At 38.4% G+C, this 27,915-nt stretch overlaps 1 protein-coding gene across 5 annotated transcripts in view; it reads right to left on the reverse strand.

The window, feature by feature from the left end:
* Window positions 1–25,773, reverse strand: part of TMLHE (trimethyllysine hydroxylase, epsilon) — a 63,566-nt gene extending 37,793 nt beyond the window's left edge. For 3 of the 5 annotated variants that reach the window (XM_082610649.1, XM_082610647.1, XM_082610646.1), the window contains exons 1-3: window positions 25,639–25,773; window positions 23,680–23,749; window positions 7,367–7,548 (exon numbers count right to left, since the gene is read on the reverse strand). In XM_082610649.1, the coding sequence (XP_082466775.1) occupies window positions 7,367–7,548; window positions 23,680–23,738 (241 nt within the window). In that variant the 5' untranslated portion in view covers window positions 23,739–23,749; window positions 25,639–25,773. Of the gene's footprint in view, window positions 1–7,366; window positions 7,549–23,679; window positions 23,750–25,638 lie in introns of those variants that run through there. The other 2 variants (XM_082610648.1, XM_082610650.1) reach the window with 2 other exon arrangements.
* Window positions 25,774–27,915: the final 2,142 nt, after the last annotated feature.

The raw sequence follows: 27,915 nt of genomic DNA on the forward strand, positions 1-27,915 counted from the left end.
ACATTATTTATTTTGTTGCTCAAATTGTCTCAGCTTTGGCCATTAGAAGCTCTTTTAGTTAGCTCCTGTGTCCCTTTAACATTGCCTCATCATTTTTTTGAGCACTTCCTTACTTTCTGGGACTTCAGGATTCTCCAGGCTCATCTTGTATTTTCTCTGACCCAGCTCTGGAATAGTCCATTTTTCTAAGGAGCCCTTGGTTCCTTTTCTTGGAGCATGGTATTAGAAACCAAGATCTGGTTGTGTTCATTGCCACTGTGGTGTCATTGTTTCCAGGACCTCTCAGTGGCTAGAGCTAGGAAATATATTAATCTACGTGTAAAAACATATCTATACAGTCGACCCTTTAACAACATGGGTCCACTGCACAGGTCCACTTATACACAGAATTTTTTTTCAATAGTACATACTATGGTACTACACAGTCTGTGGTTGGTTGAATCCGAGAATGCGGAAATGTGGATACAGAGCAACTGTAGCAGAGAAGAGCAAAATCAGACTCCATGGTGGATCTGTTTCTTTTATTTTAACCTTTGCTCTCCGTTGTTTTTTGTTACTATAATCACTAAAAGGATGTTGTCTATAGCTATTGGCATACATAATGGCCTACCTCGGGGAACCCTGCCCCTCTGCCTGAATGTTAAACTAAAGTGCTTTTGTTCAGCTCACAGGGCAACATCCTGACCCTGCCCACCAGTGAATGGCTGCAAGAAAGAAGAAATTAACACATCCCCTCCCCGAGGCTGGCCAAACCAGGAGATGTTTTGCAAGACTTGTGGCCTTTTTAGTTTACTTCCTCATCTCCTCCCCCTCTCTGTTCTATAAAATAAACTGGCATCCAGACCCCGATAAGATGGTACTCTAGGACGTTAATCCACCATCTTCTCAGAGGCCCGGGTTTCCAAATAAGGTCACTATTCCTTGCCTCAACACTTCATCTCCTGATTTATTGGCCTGTTGTGCAGCGAGCAGAGCGAACTTGGACTCAGAACTGTGTATACAGAGGGCAATCTACAAGTTATATGTGGATTTTTGACTGCACAGAGGGTTGGCACCCATAACTCCTGCATTGTTCAAGGGTCAACTGTAATTATTTCTGCATCTATCCATCTGTATCTATATTAGGCTAAACATGAGTTTATACTGATGTGTTCAACTATAATCCAGTACCACATGATTCATTCTAGCATTTCCCCTATACTTATGGGTAACCACACTCTCCAGACCCCTAGCAACCACTGATTTGTTTTCTGTCCCTATAGTTTTGCCTTTAACAGAATGTCATGTCATACCTTTTGACTGCTGAATAGTATTCCATTGTATGGATGTACTATAGTTTATTAATTAACCTATTGAAGGATATTTTGATAGCTTCCTACTTTTGACAGTTATGAATAAAGTGGTTTTTCATGTGTGGGTTTTTGCTGTGGACATAAGTTTACAAATCAGTTGGGTAAATACCTAGGAGTGCAACTGTTGACAAGTCCATGTTTAACTTTATAAGAAACTACCAAATTTTCTTCCATAGTGGCTATACTATTTTTGTATTATTACCAGCAGTGAATACAAGTTCCTATTGCTCTGCATTCTTGTCAGCATTAAGTACTGCCAGGATTTTTTTTGGATTTTAGTCATTCTAATAGGTGTATAGTGGCATCTCATTGTGGCTTTAATTTGCATTTACCTAATGAAATCATGTTGAGCATGTTTTCATATGCTTATTTGCCATACTTGTCCTCTGGTGAAGTGTCTGTTCAGATCTTTCTACGCTTTTAAAAATTGGGTTATTTGTTCTCTTGCTGTTAAGTTTTAAGAAGTTTTTCTAAAATCTGCATACAAATCTTTTCTCAAACATGTGGTTTGTAAATATTTTCTCCACGTCTGTGTGGCTTTTCTTTTCATTCTTTTAACAGTGTCTTTCACAGGGAAAATATTTTGAATTTTGATAGAGTCCAATTTACCATTTTTTTTTCCTTTATGGATTAAGCTTTTGAAGTTGCATCTAAGAATTTTTTGCTTAATCCAAGGTAACAAACATTTTCTCATACAAGTTTTATAGTTTTGCATTTTACATTTAGGCTTATGATCAACTTTGAGCTATTTTTTACACAAAGTATGAGGCAGGTGTGAACGTTTTGTTTTGTTTTGCTCTTTTGCATAGGGATATCCAACTGTTCTAATACCACCTGTTGAAAAAAACAGTCCTTTCTCCATTGAATTGACTTTGCACTTTTGTCAAAAATCAGTTTACCATATCTGTGTGGGCCTATTTCTGGGCTCTCAATTTTGTTCCATTGTTCTATGTATCTATCCTTTTGACAACACCACACTGCCTTGATTGTAGTTGATCCTTGAATAACACGGGTTTGAACTGTTTGGGTCCACTTATAAGCAGATTTTTTTCAATAGTAAATACTATAGTGCTACCTGATTTGCAGTTAAATTGATCCGTGGATGTAAAACCACATATATGAAGGAACTGTGTATATACAGAGGGCTGACTGTAAGTTACACTCAGATTTTTGACTGCTCAAAAAGTTGGCACCCTAACCCCTGTGTTGTTTGTGTCAACTGTACTAAGGTTAACTTAAGCCCTTTGACTTAATTTTTTTCCAGAAGTGTATTGGCTATTCTGATACCTTTGTCTTTCCACATACACTATTTATTTATTTATTTATTTATTTATTTTAAAAGTTTTATTTATTTTTGGCTGCGTTGGGTCTTTGTTACTGCGTGCGGGCTTTCTCTAGTTGCAGCAAGGGGGGTTACTCTTCGTTGCAGTGCACGGGCTTCTCATTGCGGTGGCTTCTTTTGTTGTGGAGCACAGGCTCTAGGTGCATGGGCTCAGTAGTTGTGAGCACGGGCTTAGTTGCTCCGCAGCGTGTGGGATCTTCCCGGACAAGGGCTCGAACCTGTGTCCCCTGCATTGGCAGGCAGATTCTTAACCACTGTGCTACCAGGGAAGCCCCCTCCACATACATTTTAGAATCAGTTTGTCAATATCTATAAAAAAGTCTGCTGGGATTTTTTGAGTGGGATTGCACTGAATCTATAGATCATACTGAGAATTCACATCTTAAAAATATTGGGTCTTCTAATCTATGAGCATGGAACGTCTTTCCAATTATTTATGTTCTTTCATTTTTTAATCAGTGTTTTGTAGTTGTCTGCACACAGATTGTGTGTGTGTGTGTGTGTATTTATTGCCATACCTCCCCCTCCAACCACTGCTTTCGTTGTTTACCACAAATTTTGATAAGTTCTATATTCATTTTCATTTAGTTCAAAATATTTTTAACTTTCCTTGAGACTTATTTTACTTAGACATTTTTTTGGTAGTGTATAGCTTAATTTCCAAATATTTGGGACTTTTCTGGTATAGACTTCTAGTTTTTTCTGTTATGGTCAATGTACATACTCTATATGTTTTTAGAGTCTTTAAAATTTTTGAGCTTTGTTTTATGGCCCAGAATGTGGTCCACCTTGATGAATGTTTCATATAAACTTCAGAACAATGTGTACCTTACTGTTGTTGGATGGATTGTTCTGCAAATATCAATTGGGTCAAGCTGGTTGATGGTGCCTGCTTAATCTATCGATTACTGAGAGAGGTATTAAAACCAACTGAAATTGTGGATTTGTTTATTTCTACTTTTATCTCTGTCAGTTTTTGCTTCATGCATTTTGATGGTTTATTGTTAGGTGCTACATATTTAGGATTGTTACATGTTCTCTTGGAGAACTGACCCCTTTATCACTATGTTATGTGCCTCTTTATCCATGATAATCTTCCATGTTCTGAAGACTGTTTTGCCTGAAATTAACATAGTTACTGTTGTTTTGATTAGCATTGCATGGTGTTTCTATTTCCATCCCTTCACTTTGAATTAAAAAAATTTAAGTAGACTATTTTTTAGAGCAGTTTTAGGTTCACAGCAAAACTGAGACAAAGGTACAGACAGCTCCATATATCCCTTGTCCCCACATCATCCCTTAACTTTTATCCTGAGTCTTTATATTTAAAGTGCGTTTCTTTTTTTTTAAATTGTCTCTGCTTTACAACAAAGTGAATCAGTCATACATATACATCTGTTCCCACATCCCCTCCCTCCTGCGTCTCCCTCCCTCCCACCCTCCCCATCCCACCCCTCCAGGCGTCCACAAAGCACTGAGCCGATTCCCCCCGTGCCACGCGGCCACCCCCCACCATCCATCCACCCCAAGCCTGGCAGTGTATACACGTCCATGCCTCTCCCCCGCCCCGTCACAGCCCAACCCCCTCCCCATATCCCCAAGCCCACCCCCAGTAGGTCTGTGTCTTAAAGTGCGTTTCTTGTAGACAATATATAGTAGAATTTTTTTTGATCCATTTTGACAATCTTTGTATTTTGACTGGTGTGGTTAGGCAATTTATATTTGAAGAGATTATTGATGTAGTTGACGCTAAATCTACCTTCTTGCTGTTTTCCATTTGTTGTATTTACTCCTTGTTTCCTTTCTTTTTTCCTCTTTTTCTGCCTTCTCTGATTTTCCTTGGGTATTTTTTATGATTCCATTTTATCTCATTTCTTGACTTATTATTCATACTATTTTTTAAAAACTTTTTTAGTTTTCCTAATGTTTACAATGTGCATTTTAAATAATCTAAGTCCACATTTAGATAACTCTAAAAGTGTCATCCAAAGTGGCTGTACTATTTTGCATGCCAATAGCAATGAAAAAGAGCTCTGATTCCTATTCATCCTTGGTAGAACTTGGTATTGTCAGTTCTTTTGCTTTACCTTATAATAGAATATTTCTAATTTCTCCCTCCTATCCTCTGTTACATTCTTGTCATTTGTTTCACTTTTATATGTGCTATGAACACCAAATACACTGCCATTACTATTTAAATAATTAAAATTTAGTGCAATTAAGGAGAAAAGTTTATATTTTATCTTCATTCATTTCTAACACTCTTCATTGTTTTATGTAGATCCAAGTTTGTGACATATCATTTTTCTTCTGCCAGAAGAAATTCCTTTACAATATTTTGAGAAGTTATATGAGAAAGTCTATTTCTCTCTCACTTTTGAAGGATTGCTGGATATAGAATCCCAGGTTGGCAGTTTTTTCTCCTTTTAATACTTTAAAATTGTCATGCCATTGTGTTCTTGCTTGTATAGTTTCTCATGAGAACTCTGCTATAATTCTTCTGTTTCTGTGTAAGTGAAGTGTTTTCTCCCCTCTGACTGCCTTCAAGATTTGCTCTTTTTTTGTTTGTTTGTTTTTTTGCGGTATGCAGGCCTCTCACTGTTGTGGCCTCTCCCGTTGCGGAGCACAGGCTCCAGACGCATAGGCTCAGCGGCCATGGCTCACAGGCCCAGCCACTCCGTGGCATGTGGGATCATCCCAGACCGGGGTACGAACCCGTATCCCCTGCATCGGCAGGTGGACTCTCAACCACTGCGCCACCAGGGAAGCCCCTGCTCTTTGTTTTTGCTCTTTTGCCTAAGTGTGGGGTTTTGTGTGTGTGTGTGTGGGGGGTGTTAAAAATGGATGCTAAGCTTCTCTAAGCTTCTTGGATATGTGGTTTGGTGTCCGTCACTTATTTTGGAAAGCTTTCAAAAATTATTTCTTCAAATATGTCTTCTGCTTAGTTCTTTCGTTCTTTTCTTTCTGGTATTCCATTCATGCATATGTTACAACTTTTGATATCGTTCCACACTTCCTGAATACTCTTTTTTGTTTGTTTGTTTCCACTCTCATTTTCTCTGTGCATTTCAGTCTGGGTAATTTCTATTGACCTATCTTTATATTCACTGATTCTATTCCTTGTTGTATCTTATGAGTCCATCAAAGTCATTCCTCATTTCTGTTACTGTGCTTTTGATTTCCTTTTGATTCTTTCTTATATTTTCCATCAACCTGCTGACATTATCTATCTGGTCTTTCATTTTGTCTACCTTTTCCATTAGAATCCTTAAGATATTAACCATAGTTATTTTAAATTTCCTGACTGAAAATTTCAACACCTGTGTCATATGTGAGTCTAGTTTTGATGGTGTTTTGTCTCTTCAACTTGTGTTATTTCTTGCCTTTTAGCATGTTTTGTAATTTTGTTCTTGTAGTTGACAGCCAGACATGTATAGAGCAGTAGATACTGAGGTAAATAGGAATTTATGGGTGACTATATCAATCTGGCCAAGAGTTGGGCTATGTTTGACATTTATTGTCTCTATGGGTACCAGAGGCTTTAAATTTCTCTAGTGATCTTGTTTGTATCCCCCCTCTTGGCCTTGGCCCTTCTCTTTGTGCTTCACCTCAGAGACAGTCTGTCTTTTGCAGCTGTAATCCACTGCTATTTTAACTGGAGGCTTATTAGTTGGTTGTAGTGGGGGGGAGGGGAATTCTCTAATCTTTGCATTAAGTCTAAGTCTTTGGAGTGCATAGTGGGTCTATGTTTTGGGAGTGTGGCCTTCACGGTTGTTTTTGTCCCTTTCCAGGGTGCTGTGAGTTGAACTGCATTCCACAAAAAGATATGTTGAAGTCTTAACTTCTAGTACATGTGAATGAGACGTTATTTGGAAATAGGGTCTTGGAAGATAATCAAGATAAGATGAGGTCACACTGGATTAGTGTGGGCCCTAAATCCAACAAATGGTCCCCTTATAAGGAGAGAGAAATTTGAAGACACAGAAGAGACACAGGGAAGATGATGGAGGCAGAGAGTGTAGTGATGTTGCCAAAGAACACCAAGGATTGTTGGCAACAACCAGAACCCAGAAGAGGGAAGGAAGAGTTCTCTCCTAGAGTCTTCAGAGAGGACATGGCCCTGCCAACATCTTGATTTCAGACTTCCTGCTTCTAGAATTGTGAGAAAATAAATTTCTGTTGTTTACGCCAATTAGTTTATGGTAATTTGTCACAGCAGTGCTAGGAAACTAATACACAGGGGTAAAGCTTTTTTCCCCTGTGCCACCCAATACTTTCCCTGGCTATAGAATTTCCAGTCTGTGTCTTTGAAACTCTCTCCCCTTTATACTGAGGCTTTTCTTCTTTCTTTATTTTCTCTTAGATGAGACAGGGAGATAGAGTGGCTGGGGCATAGCAGACCTCCCTTTCCCTAGCTGGGATGAGATTTTCCTATTACCCTATATTAGTTTTGTCTTTCTTGCAACCTGTAAGATAATCCTGGAAATAAATGGTTAGAAGCCTTCACAACTCCACAGAAAGTACTTTCAGTCCACATGAAAAGTATCTGTCATTGCACAACAATGTAAATATACTTTGCACTACTGAAGTGTACACTTAAAATGGTTACGATATTAAATTTTGGTTTTTCTGTCACAATTAAAAATAAAGTATCTGCCTCTACACATCTTACCAAAATGATCTTCATGTTGCTGCCAAACACAATTCAGAGACTTGGAGGCTGTATGGTGCCAATGGATGGCTAATGGAAATAAGCTTTTGAAGTTGGGCTGTTGAAGGGCCCAACATGTGACTCGTCCCCTCAGCAGGTCCTGGAGCCTGCTTTGTAGATGGGACAACCTGCGGCACCACATCCTAGAAAATTTGACAATGAGAGTGTTAGTAACAATATAAAACAATGTTTATAAGGCTATAGGAATGACACTACATATCTAACTATGTAAAAGAACAGATTTTATTATCTCAACCACAGCATTAAAGGAGAAATTCTGAACAGCTAAGCATAAGTGGTTGATAACCATTACTTCTATCTTCTCACCAGCCACTCATATTATGCATTGCAACCTTGCTTCCACCCCACTATCTAACTGAAGTGGTTCTTTAGAAAATCACTAATTTTAACCTTCCAACCACATATGGAAGGATTGCTTTTTAGGGCTTATCATTCTGGGACTCTCCACTGTGACACTATTGATCATCCTCATCCTGACTCCTTGAAACTTTCTTTTCCACTGATTACATGTGATTGTGGGCAAGTTTCTTAAACTCTCAGTGTCTCTGTTTCCTGTTTTGTAAAACGAGGATGACAATAATACTTATCCCATGGGTTTAGTGTGAGGACTAAAGTACTTAGAACTTTGTTGTCACACAGTAAGTCCTATATATGTCCTATATATGATATGCTATCATTCTAATCATCATTATTATTGTGGTTATTATTAGGGATAAACTATATCTATTGGCAAAAGTACCTTGATAAACTTGCTTGGAGTTGGCGACACACTAAGTGTCATGGTTTCAGAAATATTAATAAAATAACTTCATTTGCATAAGATCTTAAAAGGAATTAATTCATCCTGTGGGAAAAGATGGAGAAACCCATGCCACTGCAGAGAAGCTGTATGGTGCTTGACATGAACCTTCTCAATAACCCCTTAAGGTCACTAAACCCGCTAAAAATGCTTATTTTGAGTGGATGTATACATGTTAAGTGTGTGGTGTAAGCTAATAAAGGGACTGATTGGTTTCATACACAAAGGCCATAGCTAGAGACATAATAGAATTTGCTGATGAATTAGGGAGGGTTCTGAAATAGGTTAGGAAATTGAGAGTTAAAGTCTAAGACAGAGGCTGGCAAACTATGGCCCATGCCTATTTTCATATGGCCACATACAGGTTTTACATTTTAAAGGACTGTAAATAAAAACAATAACATTGGACCAAGACCATATGTGGCCTGCAAAGTCTACAATATTTGCTATCTGGCTCTTCAGAGAAAAAAATTTCTAACCCTTAGTCTAATGCTTAATTCTTAATCAAATACTCTTCTCTATTTACAATGGCTTACTTCCCACAAAAAAAGCACTCTTAAGCAAGTGTATTCATTCATTTCTTCATTATTTCACTTGACAAATATTACTAAGCATGTGTAAATAGGGTACTTTCTTAAGTACTAGGAATACAAATATAAATAATCAATCCCAGCCACCATTCAAGCATCTCATAATCATCTAGTATGGAAGAAAGACAACTACTACTATCTATAGTAGTTTTAAACACAGAGTACAGTGAAAAAGTGCAAAGGAGCAAGTGGTTAACTATGCCTAGGAAAACTGGGAGGACTCCATATGATCAGTGTTCTTTGTAGAAGTGCTTCATTGTTTTCTATTTACTTACAAAATAAAATTTGCTCATTGTAGAAGATGCTGGAGTAGAAGGACCCTGAGCTCATCTCCTCCCAGGGGCACACCAAAATTATGACTATTTACAGAGCAGTTATCTATGAGAATGACCTAAACACTAGCAGAAAAGACATTCTGCAACTAAAGATATAAAGGAGAAACCACAATGAGATGGGTAGGAAAAGTTGAGATGCAGTATAGTCAAGACCCATACCCCTGGGTGGGTGACCCACAAGTGGGAGGATAATTACAATTGCACAGGTTCTACCCAAGGAGTGAGGGGTCTGAGCCCCCACATCAGGCTCCCTATCCTGGTGGTCCTGCACCAGGAAGACAAGTCCCCAGAACGCTTGGCTTTGAAGGCAAGTGGGGTTTACTTTTGGGAGAGTCAGAGGGCTGTAGGAAATAGAGACTGCACCATTAAAGGGCACACACAAAATCTCACACACTCCAGGACCCAGGGCAGAGGCAGTAATTTGAAAGGAGCCTGGGTCAGACCCACCTGCTGATCTTGGAGAGAGCTTCCTGGAGAGGCAGAAGGCCACTGCAGCTCACCCTGGGGACACAGACACTAGTGGCAGCCATTTGGGGAGCTCATTCTACCATGAGGACACTGGTGCTGGCAAGGAACATTGTGGAATCCTCCCTCTAGATTATTAGCACCAGGACCTGGACCCACTCCCAGCCTGTTAGCACTAGTACTAGACTCCAGGTCCTGACTCTGCCCACCAGTGAGGCAACACTAAGTCCAAGATCACCAGGGCCACAACCCCACTAACCAACAGGCTAACGCCAGCTCCAGGACCTACATGGGCCACAATCCTGCCTATCAGGAGGCTGACACCAGCTTTAAGACACCATGGGCTCCTCAGCTAGCTGCCCCAGGATCCAGACCCACTCAACAGTGGGCTGACACTAGCTTTGTAATATCAGATGCCACAGTCAGACATGTCAGGAACTGGCCCCATGCACTGACAGGCTGATGCTTGATCTGGGACAACTGGCCTTGCAACAAGCCACACTCACTGGGCTCTGCCCACCCGTGGGCCAGCACTAGCCCTGGGATTTCCTGGGGCTCTGCAGCCAGCCCTCTTGAGACCCAGTCCCAACCTCCAGTGGCCAGCAGCCTCTGTACAAGGCAGAGCCTGATAATCAGCCAGACAGGGCCTGCCATACCTACCAGACCACTCACAGTAGTCAGCCCCCCACAACAGAAGGGCCCACACAGCCCACACAGGGGGCACCCCCAGGGCATATAACTCTGGTGACCAGAGGGGAGTGCACAGCTCAGACACATAGGATGCCTCATAAAAAAGCCACTTCTCCAAAGTTGGGAAATGTAACAACCTACCAGATACATAGAAATAAAAATAGCAAATTAGGCAAAATGAGGCAATAGAGGAATATGTTCCAAATGAAGGAACAAGATAAAATCCCAGAAGAAGAACTAAGTGGAAATAAGCAATCTACCCAATAAAGTGTTCAGGTCATGATCATAAAGATGCTCAAATAACTTGGGAGAAGACTGGACAAACACAGTGAGAACTTTAACAAAGAGTTAGACAATATAAAGAGGAACCAAGCAAAGGTGAAGAATGCAATAACTGATATTAAAAAGCATACTAGAAGGAATCAACAATAGATTACATGATACAGAGGAACAGATCAGCTAACTGGAAAACAGAGTAGTGGAAATTACTTAAGCTGAAAAAAGAAAAAAGAATTTTGAAAAATGAAGACAGTTTAAGAGACCTCTGGAACAACATCAAGTGTACTAACATTTGCATTACAGGGGTCCCAAAAGGAGAAGAGAGAAAGGGGCAGAAAACATACTGGAAGACATAATAGCTTAAAACTTCCCTAACCTGGGAGAGGAAACAGACATCCATGTCCAGGAAGCACAGAGAGTCACAAACAGGATCAACCCAAAGAGGAACACACCAAGACACACTGTAATTAAAATGGCAAAAATTAAAGATAAAGTGGGAATATTAAAAGCAGCAAGGGTAAAGCAACAAGTTACATACAAGGGAATTCCCATAAAGTTATCAACTGACTTTTCAGCAGAAACTCTGCAGGCTAGAAGGAAGTGGCACAATATATTTAAAGTGCTGAGAGTGAAAAATCTTCAACCAAGAATACTCCATGCAGCAAGGCTCTCATTCAGTTTTGATGGAGAGATCAAGTTTTACAGACAAGCAAAAGCTAAGAGGGTTCAGCACCATCAAAACAGCTTTACAAGGAATGTTAAAGGTACTTCTCTAAGTGGACTTTAGAGTTAACACCTATCCTTCTCGAATTATTCCCCAAAACTGCAGAGGAAGGAATAGCTTCCAAACTCATTCTACCAGGCCAGCATCACCCTGATACCAAACCAAAGGTATCAAAAAAAAAGAGAAAATTACAGGCCAATATCACTGATGAACATATATGCAAATTCCTCAATAAAATATTAGCAAACCAAATTCAAAAATACATTAAAAGGATCATACACCATGACCAAATGGGATTCATTCCAGGGATACAAAGATGGTTCAATATCCACAAATTAATCAGTGTGATACACCACATTAACAATTGAAGAGAAAAAAAATCACATGATCATTTCAGTAGATGAAGAAAAAGCTTTTGACAAAATTCAACATCCATTTATGATAAAAACTCTCAACAAAGTAGGTATAGAGGGAACATACCTCAACATAATAAAGGCCATATATGACAAGCCCACAGCTAACATCATATTCAATGGTGAAAAGATGAAACCATTTCCTCTAAAATCAGGAATAAGACAAGGATGCCCACTTTCATCACTTCTACTCAATATAGTATTGGAAGTTCTAGCCAGACCAATCAGACAAGAAAATAAAATAATGGAATCCAAATTGGAAAGAATGAAGTAAAACTGTCACTGTTTGCAGATGTCGTGATATTATATGTGAAGATCCTAAAGATGCCACCAAACAACTACTAGAACTCATCAATTAATTTGGTAAAGTTGCAGGATATGAAATTAATATAGAGAAATCTGTTGCATTTCTATACACTAACAATGAACTATCAGAAAGAGAAATTAAGAAAGCAATCCCATTCACAATCACATCAAGAGGAATAAGAGACCTAGGAATAAATGTAACCAAAAAGTAAAAGACATGTACTCAGAAAACTGAGAAACCAATGAAAGAAATTGAAGACGACACAAATAGATGGAAAGATATACTGTGTTCTTGGATTGGAAGCATTAATATTGTTTAAATGACCATACTATCTAAGACAATCTAGTGACTCAATGCAATCCCTATCAAAACATCAGTGGTATTTTTCACAGAACTAGAATAAATAATTATAAAATTTTATGGAAACACACAAAAACCCAAATAGCCAAAACAATCTTGAGAAATAAGAATAAAGCTGGAGGTATCATGCCCCTGATTTCAAACTATACTATAATACTATGGTAATCAAAACAGTATGGTACTGACACAAAAACAGACACATAGATCAATGTAACAGAATAGAGAACTCAGAAATAAACCCACACTTATATGGGCAAGTAATCTACAACAAAGTAGGCAAGAATATACAATGGGTAAAAGACAGCCTCTTCAATAAATGATGTTGGAAAACCTGGATAGCTACATGCAAAAGAATCAAAAGTAGACTACTTTCTCACACCATTCACAAAAATAAACTCAAAATGGATTAAAGACTTAAATGTAAGACCTGAAACCAGAAAACTTCTAGAAGAAAACATAGGCAGTATGCGCTTTTACATTTGTCTTAGTAATTGTTTTTTGGATATGTCTCCCTAGGCAAGGGAAACAAAAGCAAAAATAAACAAATGGGATTACATCAAACTAAAAAGCTTTTGTACAGCAAAGAAAGCTATCAGCAAAATGAAAAATTTGCCTTTTGAATGAGAGAAGATCTTTGTAAATGATATATCTGATTGGTTAATATCCAAAATATACAAATAGTTCATACAATTCAACATTTAAAAAAGGAAATAACCCAATTAAAAATGGGCAGAGGACCTGAATAGACATTTTCCCAAAGAAGACATACAGATGACCAACAGGCACGTGAAAAGATGCTCAATATCATTAATCATCAAGTAAATGCAAATCAAAACCACAATGAAATACTACTTCACACCTGTCAGTATGGCTATTATCAAAAAGCTAACGAATAACAAGTGTTGGTGAGGATGTGGAGAAAAAGGAACCCTCGTGCACTGTTGGTGGGAATGTAAATTGGTGCAGCCACTATGGAGAACAGTATAAAGTTTCCTCAAAAAAAAAAAACTGAACTACCATATGATCCATCAGTTCCACTCCTGGGTATTTATATGAAGAAAACGAAAACACTAAACTGAAAAGATATATGCACCCCTATGTTCATTGCAGCATTATTTACAGTAGCCATGATATGGAAGCAACCTAGATCCCATCAATATATGAGTGGAAAAAGAAGATGTTACACCTCCCCACACACACACACACAGACTGGAATATTAATCAGCCATAAAAAAGAATGAAATCTTGCCATTTGTGAAAACATGGATAGACCTAGAGGGTATTATGCTAAGTAAAATACATAAGACAGAGAAAGACAAATTCTATATGATCTCACTTATATGGGGAATCTAAAAACCAAAACGAATTAACAAACATAATAAAACAGAAACAGAGTCATAGATACAGAAAACAAACAGGTGTTTGCCAGAAGGGAGAGCAGTGGGGGGAGGAAAGAAATAGATTAGGGAGATTAAGAGGTGCAAATACCCAGCTGCAAAATAAACGAGTCACCGGTATGAAATGTGCAGTGTGGGGAATATAGTTATAGCTATGTAATATCTTTGTATGGTGACAGATGGTAAGTAGAGTTATCTGGGTGATCATTTGAAAATGTATAGAAATATCAAATCACTATGCTGTGTAACAAGAACTAACATAGTGTTGTAGGTCAATTATACTTCAAAAGCAAACAAACAAACAAATAAATTCATAGAAAAGAGATCAGACCAGAGGCGGGGAGTGGAGGGAGAGGGAATTGGATGAACATGATCAAAAGGTACAAACTTCCAGTCATAAGATAAATAAATACTAGGGATGTAATGTACAACATGATAAATATAATTAACACCATTGAATGTTATACACGAAAGGTGTTAAGAGAGTAAATCCTAAGAGTTCTCATCACAAGGAAAAAGTTTTTTTCCTTTTCTTTAATTTTGTATCTGTTGAGATGGTGGATGTTCACTAAACTTATTGTGGTAATCATTTCATGATGTAAGTCAAATCATCATGTTGTACACCTTAAACTTATATAGTGCTGTATGTCAATTATATCTCAATAAAACTAGAAGAAAAAACCACTTCCTCACTGTAAAAAGAAAAAAAAATAAAAAAGTAATCTAAACAACTGAGAAATATATAAAATAAAGTCAAAGCCTCCTTCCCTCATTATTTGCCATTCCCATTCCTTCAAGGAAACTCATCAACAATCAACAGTTTGGAGAACCAACCTCAAGATCACATACAGCTGAAATCTCCACAACTGCCACACATACATACAGAAATACATTTTTTTTTTGTTTTGGTGAACATAGTTTTTGGATCACTTGGGTAAATGCCAGAGTGCTACTGATGTTTTACTTAACATTACTAGAATCTCTGAAACTGTCATCCAAAGTAGCTGTACTATTTTGCATTCCACCAGCAATGAATGAGAGCTCCCATTCTTCTGCATCCTTGCTAGAACTTGGTATTGTCAGTTTTTTGGATTTAGCCATTAATAGGTTTAGCAACTAATAGGTGTGCAGTAATATCTCATTGTTGTTTTAATTTGCATCTCCCTAATTATGAATGATGTGCATATTTTCATATTCTTAATTGCCACCTATATATCTTCCTTGGTCAAGTGTCTGTTCAAAGATCTTTTGCCAACTGTACATTTTTTTAAGCAAGATTTTTTTTAGAGCAGGTTTAGGTTCACAGCAAAATTGAGGGAAAGATATAGAGATTTCTCATACACCTCCTGCCCCTACGCATGCATAATCCCCACCATTATCAATATCCTCCACCACAGAGTGATACATTTGTTACAAGTGATGAACCTACATCAACACATCATTATCACCCAAAGTCCATAATTTATATTAGGGTTCACGCTGGGTGTTCTACATTCTGTGGGTTTGGGTAAATGTATAATGACATGTATCCTTTATAATAACACACAGAGTATCTTCATTGTCTTAAAAATCCTCTGTGCTCTGACTATTCACCCCTCCCCCACCATGAGTTTTGATATGCAATATTTTCATTTTTCAGCCAATTAACATATTTTCTAATTTCCATTGTGATTTTTAAAATTTGACCTACAGGTTATTTAAAAGTAAACATATTTTAGAGGGATTTTCTATTTATATTTTTATTATTGTTTTCTAACTTTAGTTCATTGTGGCAAAAAAACCCCTCAGTGCAACTGTAATTTGTTGCTGCATGGCCTAGCATATCATCTATTTTTCTGTGTGCAGAAAATATATATTCTGTAGTTGTTGCATAAGGTCATCTGTATATGTCTGTCAATTAGGTTGTTTGTTAATATTATTGTTCAACTGTTCTATATACTTATTGGTTTTATTTGTCTTATGATCTGTTAGTGATTGAGGGATATGTATTAAGATCTCTGATTATGACTGAATTTATTTACTGGACATCTGTCAATTTTTGCTTTGTATATTTGGGCTGCATACAAATTAGAACAATAATTTTATCTTCTTGGTGGATGGCCTCTCTTATCATCACAAAATATCCCTTATGTCTAGTAAAGAAACCTGCCATAAAGTCTTGTTTTATATTATTATATCTAAATCGGTCTTTTTTGGGGGGGTAGTGTTTGTGGTGTATATTTATTCCACCCTTTTGTCTCTTATAAACTGCATATATGTAGTTAGATTTTGCTTTATAACCTCATGATTTGTCATTTAATTAATGTGTGAAGCCAAATATTTGCTTTCTATTCGTCTTGCCTGTTTTGTTACCTTTCTCTCTTGCTTTGTTTTGCACTGATTAGGTAATTTGTATCATTCCATTTCCTCCTTTGTTTACTTGTTAGTTATACATTCTTTTACTGTTTTTTTAAAAGCAGTTATTCTAGGGATTATAACACGTATCTTTGATTTTTTTTAAATTATAATGTAAATTAAATAATTTATATTAACTCTATCTTCCTTCTTCAACTGCTGTTGTGTATTTTAATTATACACACACGCAAACACACACACATACATCCCACAGGGACATTCAGATCTACCCACATATTTAACCTCTCCATTGCATCCATTTTATATCTCCAAGCTTTCATTTGGGATCATTTTACTTTGTATCTCCAAGCTTTCATTTGGGATCATTTTACTTCAGCCTAAAGATCCTAAATATTTCCTTTGGTGTTTGGCGGAAGGTTCCGTAAGTTGGGACCATCTAAAAACATCTGTCTTACTATCATTTCGAAGGCTATTTTCATTGGATATAGAATTTTTGATTGGCAGTTAGTTTCTCCAGCATTTTGAAGATATTGTTCCATTATGTTCACATTGTTTGTGTTGAGAAGTTAAAGCCAATCTGATTGCTACTCCTTGTAAGGTAATACATCTTATTTCTCTAATTGCTTTTAAGATTGTTTCTTTTTCTTTATTTTTTATCAGTCTTTATTAAAATACATCTAGATGAGGTTTTCTTTATTTATTCTGCTCTGAGTTATGGCACTTTTTAAATCTGTGACTTCATGCATGATTAGATTATGTATATGGCACAACTGACATTAAGAAAGGGAGATGATCTTTGGTTGGTCTGACCTAATCCAGCAATCCCTTAAAAGGGACAGGGATCTTTCTGGTGAAAGAGACTTGAAGCAGCAGAGGAATCTGCTGTCAAAGAGATTCTCTATTGGCTTTGAAGATGGAGAGGACTATGTGGCTGATATGCAGCAAGGAAACAGCAACCTCAGTCCTACAGCCACATGGAACTGAATTCAGCCAACAATCTGAATGAGGGTGGATGTGGATTCTTAGCCAAAGCCTCCAGAAAAGAATACAGCCTACCCAACACCCCAAGTTCAGCTTTAATACACTGACCAGAGAACCCAGTAATGCCATGCCTGGTCTTCTGACATACAGAACTATGAGATAATAAATGGATGTTTGTTTAAGTACTAAGTTTGTGGTAACTTGGTATGCAGCAATAGCAAAATAAAACAATACTTTGTTACTTTTGGAAAACTCTTAGTTATCATCTCTTCAAATGTTGTTTCTGTACCATTCTCTCTCTCCTCTCCTAGGACTCCTATTACAAATATATCAGATATTTACATGTACTAGATGCCAGGCATTGCTATAAGTGCTGACCCACTGCATTATATCTCTGTTTGCTACCATCCCAGTCCAGACCCACCATTATTTCTCACTCAAAGACTGCAAAAGCCTCCCAACTGATCTATCCATACACACATTTGCCCTCCCTTCAAATCATTTTGCACACTGTAGGAATAGTGATTTAAAAAATATATATTAGGGTTTCCCTGGTGGCGCAGTGGTTGAGAGTCTGCCTGCCGATGCAGGGGACACGGGTTCGTGCCCCGGTCTGGGAGGATCCCGCATGCCACGGAGTGGCTGGGCCCGTGAGCCATGGCCGCTGAGCCTGCGCGTTCGGAGCCTGTGCTCCGCAACGGGAGAGACCACAGCAGTGAGAGGCCCGCGTACAGCAAAAAAAAAAAAAAAATATATATATATATATATATATATTAGTATGTCATTCCTTTTGAATGGATCCCTAGGGCCTTCAGGGTAAAGTCCAATTTACTTATCATGTTATGTAATGCCTCCCATTACCTGATCCTGAGCTACCTCTCAGCCTCACTTCCTGTTATTTACCTTCTTGTATTTCATTGTTTATAGTTTCCCAGACCCACTATACTTTCCTAATTCTGAGACACCCATGTTCATGCTTTTTGTTCCCTCAAACTGGAAGCCGTTCCTACTCTGTCTTTTATACGTCTTTCAAGAATCAGTGGAGATATCATCTCATCTAAGAATTCTTCCTTAAAGTCACAGAATGAACTAGTAGCTTTCTTTTGTTCTCTCATTATAGTCTGTTTATGCCTCTGTTTTCTTTCTCAATATATTTTGTTGAAATTATATGTTTTTATGTCTTTCCCGCCAGTAATACTTGGACACATCTCAATGTGAAGACCTCTGGGTCATTCATGTTTGTACCCTAACAGTGTGCATGGTTTCTAGTACTTAAGAGAATTTCATAAATGTTTGTGGACATTGGATTGAATTACTTTTCTTCCAGCTTCATAGCCTCTTTAAATCTGGTAAGATGTCTGCTCTAAATCTTCAGTTAAGTAAGTAATAAAAATATTGATGATGTCAAGCCAAAGGTAGGGTTTGCAACAGGCCATCTAAAACTCTTCCTTTGCTTATGGTCTGCTATCAGCACTCTTTTAGTATGGTAATTTAATTAATTAATACATAATTGTATTAATTATATAACCCATCAACATGGATTCATAATTCTTGTTCACAAGGGTGTCATAAAAGACTTGTTAAAATCTTACTGGAAAAATACTTGAACATTGAATGTTTATATTCTGGTTAGTGGCTGATTAATAGTTGCTTAAAACTTTCCTAAAAATATCAGCAAATTGAATAGTAGCCAGGAAAAAAAAGAAAAGAAAGCAAGTTTGATATTCAAACTTTTGAACTGATTCTTAAGTTATTGTCCTTAATGCAAGCCCAGAGAGTTCAGTGGGATCTATTTGTGGGCAATGCCATCTAGCCATTCAGGGGAACCCACTTAAAACCTGGGCTTTGGCAAGCCCTTCCACAACCGAGGTCGCCTCCACTAGAATAAAAACTGCTAATCCCCCCCAAAAAAAATCTTGCTGAAGTTTCATTCATTCATTCATTCATTCATTCAATGTATATGTTATATCTGTCTTATTTCCATAAACACCTCTAATAATCAGAAATAAAAACTAGATTTGTGTGGAACGTCTTTGTTTGTTGATAACACTGTGTAATTTTCTAAGTACTCACTTACTTGAAAATCTGTTCTAGAAGCTAACCCAGGACATATTTAGCTTATTGATTAGTAGATTGAAAACTCTTCCTCCTTTTCCTTTGGTTAGAAGTGGTAATATACTTATATAAATTCAGTGTTAAAGCACCTGTCCTTATTCTCCTTAATTCTTTTGATCATTGAGAATAGTTTAACAATATCAAGTTATAACTTATCCATCTCAGGACACATGTACTTTTTCTTTCTGAGAACGTAGTTAAAATTGTTCTTCTTGTCTTTGCAAATATGTATTTATACAAGCCTGAGGTAATTTGGGGGCTTATCCATCCAAATACTAATCCTTCAGGCAAGTGCCACCTGTTATATTCATCCTTCTTTTCCATCTTTTATATATTATTCTTAAAAAAATAGCAACTATTAGGTCATTGTAAAACTTCCCTTGGAACCCCATAGCTTCCCTCATTTCTGCTTTAATAGAATAATTTGCTGTTTCATAGTCAAAATGATGTTTTTGAGAGCTTCCCAACCTTTAGAGTCTAAAGCCATCTTAATGTAAATTAAAGTCCAACAAGTATCAATCATAATAACAGAAACTTTTGGAGAACAGCCATAGCTAGAAATTCTAGTCAGAATAAGCAATTACATAATAGGTCAATCTGAATCTTTTCATGGTTATTACTAAGGAAGAAGCATTACCCCCTAAAAGGCTTAAAGCCAAGAGTCCATTTAGCTCCTGTCAATTTTTCCTTCCAAATGTCTCTCAGATTTGTCCTTCTCTTTCCATTCCTATAGGTGCCTTCATCACCTCATACCTGGACTACTGCCATAGACTAGATGGTTTCCTTGCCTCCATTCTATCCATATTCCAATCCACTTTCCATACTATTGCCAGATTAATCTTCTTAAAACACTTTCATCATGTCACTCTCCTGCCTGAGACCTAGCTCAAATGTCACCTTTGTAAAATCTTCCTAACTCCCCTAGGAAGAGTTAGTAGCTGCCTACCCAGTGTTTTCGCAGCTCTTTGTGCATACCCTTATTAGTGCACTTACAACACATATAATAATTGCCTGTTTATTTTTCTCTTCCCATTTGCTGAAAGCTCCTTGAGGGCAGACAGAAGGATTGAGTCATCTCTTTACAATGGCTTCACATAATTGGCCCCATCTATCTTGCCCACTGCCTCAGGGCCTTCACATACGTTGTTTCCTTTGCCTACCATATTCTTCCTCTCATTTTTCCTGCACAATTCATTTAACAAATATTTATTGGGTGTCAACTATGTGCCAGGAACTATTTTAGGCACTTGGAATTTATCAGTGAGCAAAACAGACAAAAATGCCTGCTTTCATGGAGCTTATCCTCTAGCGGAAAGTGGTAGACAAAGATAAACATAATAAATGAGTAAATTATATAGTATATTAGAAGGCAATAAAAGCTATATGGCAGGATAAAGGGATGTGCTGGAGGTAGTCGGACATTTAAACAGGTGATCAGGGTAGACTTTAATGAGCAAAATGACATTTGAACAAAAAGGGAATTATTCATGAAGATATCTGATGTAAAGTAGGCCAATACGAAAGCTCTAAGCTGAGATTATCTGTCATATCTGTGTCTGTGTTTAACTAGTGCAATAATATACTGCATTACATGAGTTAAAAGAATGCTGCTTTACATCAGGGCCTCAAAATTAAATGTCCACAGGGGCTAGGCAAGTAACATAAATAGGTAAAGTATAAGAGACAATAGGGGATTGTGGTAAGAGTGGTGAACTGAAGAATGCCTGATCTGTCCAAAAATCCTAGCCACTACTCAGCTCTAGCTAATTATTGCCAGACAGTCCGAATATTGCCAGATTTGAGAGGAGCCAGAAATGCATATTATATAAGAAATCTCCCAATTTGTAATGTTGATAACTGAATTAGTTCAGGTCCTCTGAGAAGGAGATGCCATGACAGGAAGAGATGTACAAGTGGTTTATCAGGGGAAACATATGTGAGAGAAAATGGAGACAGAGTCTGAAAAGACTGGGACAGCTGTTGGGCCATGATGTAGGTCTAATCCCTGTGGAGGCGGGTAAATGCAAATCAAAACCACAAAGAGATACCACCTCACATCTGTCAGAATGGCTATTATTAAAAACATAACAAATAACAAGTGTTGGTTAGGATGTGGAGAAAAGGGAAGACTTGTGCACTGTTGGTGGGAATGTAAATTGGTACAGTCACTCTGGAAAACAGTATGGAGGTTCCTTTTAAAATTAAAAATAGAACTACCATATGATCTAGCAATTTCACTTCTGGGTATATACCCTAAAAAGTGAAAGTACTAATTTGAAAAGATATGTGCACCCCTGTGTTCAATGCAGCATTGCTTACAATAGCCAAGATATGGAAGCAACCTATGTGTTCATTGATAGATGAATGCATAAAGAGATGTGGTATACACTCACACACACATGCACACACACACATACACACACAGGAATAATGTTCAGGCATAAAAAAAGAATGAAATCTTGCCTTTTTCAACAACATGGATGGACCTAGAGGTTATAATGCTGAGTGAAATAAGTTAAACAGAAAGAGAAATACCATGTGATTTCAGTTCTATGTGGAATCTAAAAAACAAAACAAATGAATAAACCTAACAAAACAGAAACAGGCTCATAGACACAGAGAACAAACTGGTGGTTGCCAGAGGGGAGAGAGGTAAGGGCGGATGAGAGAAACAGGTAAGAGAGATTAAGAGGTACAAACTTCTAGTTACAAAATAAATAAATTTTGTGGATTTAATGTACACATAGGGAATATAGTAAGTAACATTATAATATCTTTGTATGGTGATAGGTGGTAACTAGATTTATCATGGTGATCGTTTTGTAATGTATAGAAATATCAAATCACCACACTGTACACCTGGAAGTAACATAGTGTTGTAGGTCAATTATACTTCAATTAAAAAAAACGAAGTCAAAATGGATTAGACATAAATGTAAGATAAAACTATAAAACTTGCAGAAGAAAATATAGGAGAAAATCTTCATGACCTTGGATTAAGCAAAGTGTTCTTAACCAAAAAGTAGAATTTACAAAACAAAAATGATAAATTGAACTTAAAAAAATTCAAAACCTTTGTCTTTCAAAAGACACAATTAAAAAATGAAAAGATAAGTCACAGACTGAAAAAAATATTTTCAAATCATATACCTGATAAAGGATTTGTATCTTAAATATATAAAGAATTCTTACATCTCAATAATAGGAAGGGAAAAAACCTTATTGAAAAATGGGCAAAATATTTAATAGACTTTTCTCCAAAGAACATATACAAATGGACAAGAAACAGATGAAAAGATGTTCAATATCATTATGATTAGGGAAATGCAAATCAAATTCCAAATGAGATATTACTTCACACCCACAAGGGCAGCTATAAATTTTTTAAAAGGAAAAATAACAAACATTGGTGAGGATGTGGAGAAATTCAACTTTTATACACTGCTGGTGGTGCATGTAAATGTAATCAATATAAAATGGTGCAGCCCCTTTGGAAAATACTTTGGCAAAAGACTAGACATACAGTTACTATATGAGCCAGCACTTCCACTCCTAGGTACCTACCCAAGAGAATCGAAAACATACGTGCAACCAAAATCTTGTGCGTAAATGTCCATACCAGCCTTATTCACAATAGCCAAAAGGTGGAAATAACCCAAATGTCCATAAACAAAAGGTGGTATATACATATATTATATACCATTATTCGGCCATCAAAAGTAACGAAGTACTGATTCACACTACAACATGGATGAAACTTGAAAACGTCACACTAAGTAAAAGAAGCAAGTCACAAAAGACTGCATACTGTGTGATTCCATTTATGTGAAATGTCCAGAATAGGCAAATCCATAGAGACAAGAAGAAGATTAGTGGTTCCCAGGGGCTAGGGTGGTAATGGGGACTAAGTGCACATGGGCAAGAGAGAGGTGCCTTTGAGGTGATGGAAATATCTAATATTGGATTGTAGGGATGGTTGCACCACTCGATAAATTTACTAAAAATCCTTGAATGTACACATAAAATGAGTCAAATTTATGGTGTGTAAATTATATCTCGATACAAAATTTTAAAAACACTTTGGGAAGTAGAGAAAATAAAGTCTGTGTCAACTGACACAATTTATTATGGGTCCTACAGAGTATGTTGTTGATGTTGTCATTGTTGCCATGGTTATGGTGGTTTTCCCATGAGGGCTGAGGGTCAAGCAGGGATTTGGGTCTTTTACAATAAACATTTTAAAAATTAACAGAAAAAGAATGTTGCTGGGTTGAAATTCTGAGTAGTAGTGGGGGCAAAGAGAAGTGGATGGGTTTAAAACAATATTCAGGATGCAGAAGTGACAAGATTTTGTACTGATTAGATATCGGGAATGGGGAAGAGTGAGGATGCCTCAGACTTAACATGCTTCAAGTTGAATTCCTGTTGTCCTCTCAAACTTACTGTCCTCCTGTGCGGCTAATCTCAGTGAGTGGGTCAGCATCCTGGCACAGAGTAAGCATTCATTGATTGCCTTTGGAGTGAAAGAATGAATGAACAGAGTAAAAATATGGCCAATGCATCCACCAGGTCCTGCCAAACAGCCAGTCCTATACTCACCCACAAGGTCAGCTCAGCAGATGTCTATCGGAACTTCCCTCTCACTCTATTGAACATTTGGGAAATCAACAGGTCCCACACCTTGAAGAACACTCACATTCATACCGGTGGCCGCTCCTTGCCTAAACCCTGCAGCTGTGGCAGAGATCAGGTTTTGCCCAAAGCCTCTCACCCTGTAAATTCTTTACACGTGGGCAATGGCAGGTACATGTACAGCCCATATAAGCATGGGGGACGTTTGGCGTTGTAGAAAGAGGGTCACAATGGTGCCCAACTGGTGGGTCTATGTTCACTTTGGCTCCAAGCAGAAAGAGACGTTTCCCATCCGAGGGGGTTTATTAATCCAGGGCCCACCGCTCCACCCACCCCCCATCCTGGCAGGCAGAAAACACAGCTGCCAGAAACACTGCAGACAGTGAGTGACCAATTTGGATATTTTACTGCTGTTCCCAGGGTTGACAAGCAGAGATACAGAACTGCTTATGATTCCTGATATAGATATCAAAACCAGGAAGTGATGCCTCCCAGTCCACCCTTCCCAGAAATAGAGGATGAGGTGGGACACGCAAAAGACGCCCCCAGACTCAACTGACAAATTGAAAATTCCCTTCATCATACTGGTTATGGGATAAAGTATAACCTCTTTAAGTATCATGATACATAAGCACATTTACCTCTCATGGTTGTGAAGATTACAGTGTTTTGCATAATATATGGTTGCCGTTATCATTATCACCAGTTCCTTAATGAGGAAGAATCAGAATGACAGCACAATGTCCTTCCATAGTGTTTCTAATTCTTTGCCTTTATAGTTAAGTTAATGTAAAATAAAGTGTAATTTTTACTACGGTGTTTCCTGAAAGTGCAATACTAAGCTAAGAGGCAACCCTAAAAGACTGCTGTATGGGAAGGGAATATGGAAGTATTCCCACACATGGGAGCTCAAGTTTGTCTTTCAGTGCTTGAGTATATAGTTAAGTCACCAAGTCTTTTATGATTAGACTTTCATCAGGCAGTGTACTATGCTCATTCAACCCATAAGGTTTTGGTCAATCATCTGTCCTCTGGTTAAAATCTTTAATGGTAAGGCATTCAGAAGCGCATTCTTGAGTTAACATTCAACCAAGGCATTGAATGAATGTTGTTTCCAGTTTTCAGGGCAGTCAGTAAAGTAAGTAAGCCTAAATAGGCTTTTCAGAGTTGTTTTCAGAACAGAGAAAGAGCTGCCTTGCCTAGCTTCCCCAATGCCCTGCCCTGCTACTCCTGACTCTTGCTAGGTTTCCTGCTCAGGAGGGGCAGAGAAAGGGTAAAATCTGGGCAGAAAACATTACCAAGAAAGAAAGTCAGTGCTGCAAGCTCTTGCAGACAGCCGAGTTCCACCTTCCACTGCACTGCCCAGCAAAGTGAAGCAGGGAGAGGGTAGGGACTCGCCGAAAGCTAGACACAGTCAATGACAGACCCAGGACAGGGAAGTCCGATCGAGTTTGAGACAATGTACTCTGGGCGTCAGTCCCAGCGCAAGGTTGCTCCAGCTCTTCCAGCTCTTCCCAAGCACTAGGCCCATCTGACCCCGCGCTGATCTCCGGGCGGGCTGTGTTTCGCGCAGCTGGCACAAACCGTGACGAGAGCCCTGCGGCAAGGCACAAGTGGCCTTCTCCTCTGCCAGGGTAAAGGTGAGTACCAACACCCCGAGGCCGAGCAGCCGCCTCTCACTGCGCCAGGCCTGAAAGCCAGCGGCTGGGCAAATCCACTCATCGCACCCACCCAGAACACCCCTTCGCCGATCCACAGGGCGTCACCCACCTGTGCCGGAGGTCGCGACTCCCAATTCAGCAAAGCGGGAGGAGCTGCAAGCAAAGAGAACCTCGGAAGGCAGCCCTGCGCCCGCCTTTTGCTTTTTGCCCTGAAACTGTCGGCTCCGCGCTCCCCTCCCCCAGCGCGCTCGGACCCAGCGCCTAGCCTGGAGGCCCCGCCCCGCTCCTTCCGGCCATGCAGGGTGGGGGCCTCGCGCGTCTGGGACCAAGCGGGCTGCGGAGCGTGCTAGAGCCTCTGATGCAACAGGGCTGAGCTGAGCCGCTCTGGTTGATTGCCTTCACTTAGCAGATTTGGAACCACAGGCGCAGACGGGAGGATAGATAGACCTATAAAAGTATGCGTGTAAAACCTAGGTCGCCTTGCTTGCCGTTTCAGGACTCCTCCCAGTACGCTCCTATTTATGGTGGTTTATCGAGGGTCGCTGGAACTTAAATTCTTCCAATATCCCTCCACCACTTTCTTGAACTTATATCGCATACCACTCCACTGCTGGACTCCCACCAATTTACTTGAGCACCTTGAATCCAAGGTCCAGGTACCGTGTTAAGTACATTGAGCACTAGAATGGAACGAGCCGTTAAGAGTTCATATCTTGTGCATGTAAAAATTGAAGAACAGTACATATTACAAAGAAGGACAAAAAAATTCACTGAAATAGTATGTGCAATGTAAATTCAGGGCAAAGGGAAAAAATTGAGAGCGACAACTCATAAGAAATGTAATGTATAGACATTGAAAATGGGAAAGTGAGCAGTATTGTAGTTATTGGAGATTAAAGTTGTTACTCAAAAGGGTAATAATAAAGGAAAAGATTTGTAGAGTCAGAATCAACAAAAGAAAAAAAAAAACCTTCATACTTTTACCCTGGAATTCTTGCTGCCAGAGGCTTTACCCCTATTTGTCTATTTGGAAAATTGATCCTTTTTCGTGGGTCCAATATGACAAATGTATCCAGCACAGGCCTCAATTATACCACTTATCACTTTGGATTATCATTTCTCTCTTTGCATGCCTGTGTCCCCCAATGAGCACGTACCTTCCTGAGAGCAGAAAATTCATGTTTTTCAAATTTATATTCCAAGTCCCTAGCCCAGACCTAACAAATATTGTGTTTATTGAATATTTGTTTAGAATTGTGTAAACCAGTGAGTAGAAAGAAAAAAGGCTATAGCTAGGATGTGAATTAATATACAGAGGAATAACTGAATAAAGTAAGATGATAGACTGGTACTCATTCAGGCAGCAAACATTAAGGAGTGTCTACCGAACCCCAGGTGCAGTATTAAGCACTGGGTGTAAAATGGTAAAAAAAAAAAAAAAAAAAAAAACAGAGCCAAACAAAACAAAACAGATAGAGTTCATGCCCTTATAGAGTTTAAGAACAAATAGGAATTGGCCAAGCAGCAAGAAAAGGAACATCCCAGATGGAGGGAACAGTATGACCAAAGGTCCTGTAGTAGGAAAGAACATGACAGTAGCAATTAGAGTGATAAGATCAATAAAGGTGAACTCAACAGATAGAAAGTACTCAGAAAGAGGCAAGAGGTTGATAGATAAAGCCTGTTTAAGAGTCGGAAAAAGAAGCCAGCTGCCTTAATAATAGTAACCAACATTTATTAAATTTGTGCTATATGCCAAATGCTGAGCTAAGTGTTTATAACAAACACTTAAGATAAATATTACTGTTATTCCTGATTTAAGGATAAGGAAACTGGGGCACAGAGAAGTTAAGCAATTTCAGCAGGATCACACAGTAGTTAAGTGTCAGGGCTGAGATTCAAACCTAGGTAATCTGGCTCCAGATTGGAGGGTAAGAACTGTAATAAAAGCACAAGTAAAAACTACAAAGAACTCTTTCACAAAATATGTTCATTGTTCTCAGATATTTGGCATCTATCAGAAACAATACTAAGAGCTTCAAGAAACAATATCCTGGACCCAAATATTAATGCTCTAGACTTAAGACTTTGGCACAGACATTGGTTGGTATTGGCAGTGGTGGTGGTGCCTTTGGTAGGTGATACCATTAAGCAGCAATGATCTTAACATTAGGCATCAGCAGCAAGCCAGAGCACAGGAAGTAGAAAATAGTTGACATGAGTGCTCTTTTCTGGAGCACATATGAGATCTTGGGCAAAGGATTTCAATTCTTTAACCCTCAATTTCCTACCACAAATGAGCATAATAATAGTATCTATATTACAGGTTTGTGGTGATGAAATGAGACAATATGTGTAAAGTACCTGGCCGTATCTGACACACAGT

Source organism: Mesoplodon mirus, assembly GCF_964341445.2.
Source record: "Mesoplodon mirus genome assembly, chromosome: X".
Taxonomy (NCBI): domain Eukaryota; kingdom Metazoa; phylum Chordata; class Mammalia; order Artiodactyla; family Ziphiidae; genus Mesoplodon; species Mesoplodon mirus.